The following is a 4,661-nucleotide window of genomic DNA, read 5'->3' as shown; positions in this document are numbered from 1 at the left end:
ATTTACAAGAATTTCCTTACGAAAGAGTTGTTCTAATAAAAATTACAATAATGTGTTCTTTTAACAATTATGAAAGACTATTATACGTCTTGCCAGTTTTACACATTTCACAATAACGTAAATTAAATTATGACATTTTAGAAGAAGAATTATTTAGAGAATGTACTGTTTCGATACGTAATGTTCCCGCTGTAACGCATATAAAAGTGAATACAAATCCTTCATCATTTGCAGATTAACACATTATTTGTTAATCACTATGTAAAATCGTTTATGCCCCCTGGGGCAAAATTCCAATCGTAAGAATCATGTAATGTCTCGAACCCTCTAAAGCGGTTATCGCAATCCTACGATCGAGTCCATTCAAAGTGATTGTGTTTTCTCGAGCGTACGATGTCCCTTCACCTCCGGTTTCCTAAGGGCATCAGCTGGGAGCACCTGTCTCTCATTGTGGAAGTCCACTCGATTGCTGGCAAGATTCTTTAAGAGCGAATGAATAGAATGGGTTGTGACCGATTGACATGTGCGATCACTCGTACAATTATATTTAGATCTCGTTATTCTCATGAATAAACGAAGAGGAGATCTCTGTCTGCCATTTCTATATATTATCGAGGTCAAGTTGACGCTATATAGAACAGGTGATTTTATTGATCGGCATAGTGCAGGTGTGATTGCAATTATCGGCATCATTATAAAGAACCGTACAAGGCGCGGTTGATATAGCCTTGGCCAAAAGCTACTTTTAATAAATCCTGGTGAAATCGCTCTGAATTGACAGGCGTGATTCCGCGACTAATGACGGCTGTAAAGCCGCGAAGCGGACTTGTTCCGAGAGCTGGTCCCGAGCTGGTCTCGCTCTTCACATGCATACGAAATAGCGTTCGCGCGTTGTAACAATACGCGTCCGGCACGGTCGCGTTGTGCGTGCGGCCACGATATGAGGCGTCGGTGTGTGAATCCATACGCGGTCGCCGGTCGCCACGGTGCCAACGTGCGTGGGCTGACAGGCTGACAAGCTGACAGCAAGCCGGGCTCCGACCACCCGACACCTCACTGTCAAGCGGACTGGGACTCTCCCATAGCTCCTCTGCTCTCGTCTCTTGTCTTTTGCCGTTCTTTTGCTCTCTTCTCTCTCTCTCTCTCTCTCTCTCTCTCTCTTCTTTTCTCATTCTTATGTTTCTTTCCTTTCCCATCTTCGCTGTTTTCTTTCTTTACTCGTCTTCCGTGTCCTCAGCCGGCTGTTCTATCTCGTTCTCCAACCTGAGAGGACTTCATGGTTAAAAGGTCCTTCGTCTCGTGACTGATGCGATTAGGTCCTCGCGAAAGGGATAAAAATACTACCGTCCAAGAGCTGTCGATTCCGTCTGCCTCACGCGGTGGGATTACTTGCCAAGGATATTGATAGTTCGTCATGGCACTCTTTATTTAATTGATAGACGATTAATGAGATCGTGACATGTAACTGTTCGATTTATACGTGCGTGATGTGAATAACATTATTACAGCGTAATTTTCAGTTTGTCTTGACGCGGTTAAGTTAGTAATGGTTGCGTGGGATATTAATAAGCTGTCTATTAATAGCCTTTTATGAGTGATTAATGAGTGGTTATAACACGTGTACGTAACGGTTAAGATTTGCGCAAGACGACGCCACAGACTACTTGGGAAAATATAAAATAAAAAAATTAATTATCGTGTAATGAAGGATTTGCAAAATTTTTTTATGATTCAGTATAATTACAGCTATACAAAGTAATTATGGTTGTACGTTAGTAAAGGATGTGCTGAAAAGACGCTAACATCTTCAAGTCAGTTTTGTCGTTTCGTAGAGCCGTACACCCAGAGTGTATCGGCCAGTGGTATGCAAAGACTGTCCCGGTATTGCCATGTTGCCGACTGGCTTTTGAAGCATTTTACCGAAGATAAGCTTCGCAATCTTGCGTGAGAGGCCGGCGTACAATTATTAAGAACCGGTAGAATCCACGCTTGTTCTCGGACCGGAGCGTCTTATAGGACTTAAGTACCTATTCGTTGTTGTCGTCCACGAGAGTACGTCTCCTGCAATAAGATGCGTTTCGTGCTCGACGATAAATTTCTACGCAACGACGGACGGTTTGCTTGAGGATTCTACTTCCTGGCTGAGAAGTAACCCTCACCGTGTGTGCGTCATCTCTGCCATTCACCTTCGTCTTGCTAACATATAGGCACCGTTTTTGTTCCCGAGTTCGTCGCGCTGATCGGTATCGTTCTGCGACTTCGTATTCGTGCGTTCTCACTCTTGACGACCGCAATGTATAATATAAGATAACGTGAACGTCACGTAAATGTAATGAAGCTAATGCATCTAATAGAATCGATGCTCTAGGATATACTTTCCAAAGACTTTATGATGTTGATTTCACGCTCCAGGCGTTCGTAGATTACATAAGATTCTTATGAAAGTAAATTTATCGTATTTTTCATGCTGGTTTAACCCGTTACTTTAATCGAATTGCTTGTTAAAATTATTCATTTTCACAACTGACATAAATTTGAATAAAAGCTGTTACTTTTGAATCCTCCGTCTGTAATTTGAATATTTTTTGGCAACGAATTATAGTCTTTCACTCTTTAAAAAAAAAAAAAAACAGTTTGCCGACGAGGGAGTAAAAATATGATTAATGTAGACGGATCAAGATATATATCTTCAAATATTATTTATTTGTATGATCTGGACACTTAAAATGCTAATTCCGATCTATTGTCTTCTGCATATATTTTTGAATTTTGTTGTCACGAATCGATTTCGCGTAACATAATTGCGCAAACGCAATGCATGAGATTTACGAAAAAATTTTGACAATTTGTTATCGAGAAAAATTGGAAACGACTAGTATAATCTTATTAATCAAGTCAGTTGATTAGATTGGATCCGAACAGAGCCAATTACCTTGTACATATATATTACACACAGATGGTGCCAAGATAATCGACCGGATAGAAGAGGATAGACGCAAGCGTATATTTTACATAGCAATGGATTTCTTCGATCTTCTTTGCTTCTATCTGTGGTGTCTTACAATTCATGACAAGAATGCAGATAACATCTTGACTAACACGCAACAATGCACCGTCGAACGCATACGACATGCTAGCAGTAAATGTTCTCCTATCTATCGTAAATGAATCTTTTATTTCAATTTAAAGATAGTATCTAATCATATATGTCATATTTAATAAATCTGCGTTAATCTTGATTTTAAAAAGTAACACATTATTAAGGTCTTTTTTTTTTATTTATCATTACTATCTCAGATTACGTCAGAAGCGAGAAAATACACATTAAAAAATTTTACAAAATATGTCAATATTGAAATATAATATGTTTCAATAAAACAACTGTTGTTTAATATTGAAAAATATTTCTATATTCAAATATAATTTGTAAGAATTTTTATTTAGTGTTTTCTCGCTTTTGACATAATTTTAAGATAGCGGTGAGTAAACAGGAGTCCTAAGTGTTCACTCTAAAAAATATTGGTGAATTTAACACCATGCAACATTTTTATAATTTTCACCGTGATGGTGTTAATATTAACACTAACGAGTGTGAAAAAATCCATGATATTAAATTCATAAATGTTGCTGTTAATACACAGCATATTAAATCCATACTAATATTTTTTAGAGTAAATTGTAATTATATAACAAGTTAGATAGCGTGGACTGTGGGAAAACGAGAAAATTGTTGATAGTTTTGCTCGTTAATTTATTATATTTAACTGCTGACTATTAAATTTTCACATATCACATTTGTCAGACGCTCATTCGAGCATCCTTAATTTTCGAAAATGTAGGCGTTTCCGTAGTGCTGTCAGGCGTGGACGCGGCGAGCGAAAAGATTGCACTGCAATGCGGCACGTCGTTGGTCACAAGGCATTGTTCTCCGGTCGCAGTACATCAATTCCGCGAGCGGTCGCGAGCGGTTCACCCGCGTTGGCACCATCCGGCCAGCCCACGCGGGTACGTTCGCGTATCCAGCTGCGCTGTTCTGTTTCATTCCTTTGCGCAGAGCGAGCTGCAAATGTTTCTCGGGCCGTTATAGATACTTACATAAAGAGGGAATGATGTATGCCGCTCGATGGGTAATATAATGTAGGCGGCTAACGAGAAAGGGCTCGGCGCGGCGCCGCTCGTCGTACGTAGCTACGTACTGCGTGGCAGCAAGGGTAGATCCGTAAATCCGCAGCCTTCAACTAAATCAGCGCGAATAACGACGCCCGTCGTCGCCCTCGCCGATGGTGCATGCTTTCTGCAACGCGGGCACTTGCAGCACCTTTGCCGCGAGGCAAGGCTTTCTCGCCTTCGTGATTCCGCGACGCCTCGGAAAGGAAGAGAACGTGGAGGTTCGGGCCACGGCAAGGGCATCGTCGCCGTGTCGCCGGATCATCTCTAGAGAGAAAAAGAGAAGATCAGGGTCACACCGATATGCGACGACGAATGGAAACCAGCGTGCTGTTCGTTCGCTTGCTCGTTCATTCGCTCGCTCGTTTGCTCGCTCGCGCAATTCCAGTGTTTTATGCTCGCGCCTATGCATGCATAACGAGCTCCAAAGTCGTAACTTTCTGCTTAAACCATTCAGTTTCATGACCGTAGGAAATAACCAGTTAACAATCGCT

General features: G+C 41.1%; 1 protein-coding gene across 1 annotated transcript; it reads right to left on the bottom strand.

Moving 5' to 3' along the window:
• Nucleotides 1-3,911: 3,911 nt before the first annotated feature.
• LOC108760568 (uncharacterized) lies at nt 3,912-4,410 on the bottom strand. Its single transcript, XM_018506605.1, has 2 exons — nt 4,197-4,410; nt 3,912-4,060 (listed from the first exon to the last, which is right to left on the bottom strand). The coding sequence occupies exons 1-2, from the start codon at nt 4,408-4,410 to the stop codon at nt 3,912-3,914; spliced, it is 363 nt and encodes a 120-aa protein (XP_018362107.1).
• Nucleotides 4,411-4,661: the final 251 nt, after the last annotated feature.

Source organism: Trachymyrmex cornetzi, unplaced genomic scaffold (assembly GCF_001594075.2).
Source record: "Trachymyrmex cornetzi isolate Tcor2-1 unplaced genomic scaffold, Tcor1.1 scaffold227, whole genome shotgun sequence".
Classification (NCBI taxonomy): Eukaryota; Metazoa; Arthropoda; class Insecta; order Hymenoptera; family Formicidae; genus Trachymyrmex; species Trachymyrmex cornetzi.
The sequence above is the reverse complement of the archived record's forward strand: the minus strand, read 5'-3'. Positions and strand labels throughout refer to the sequence as shown.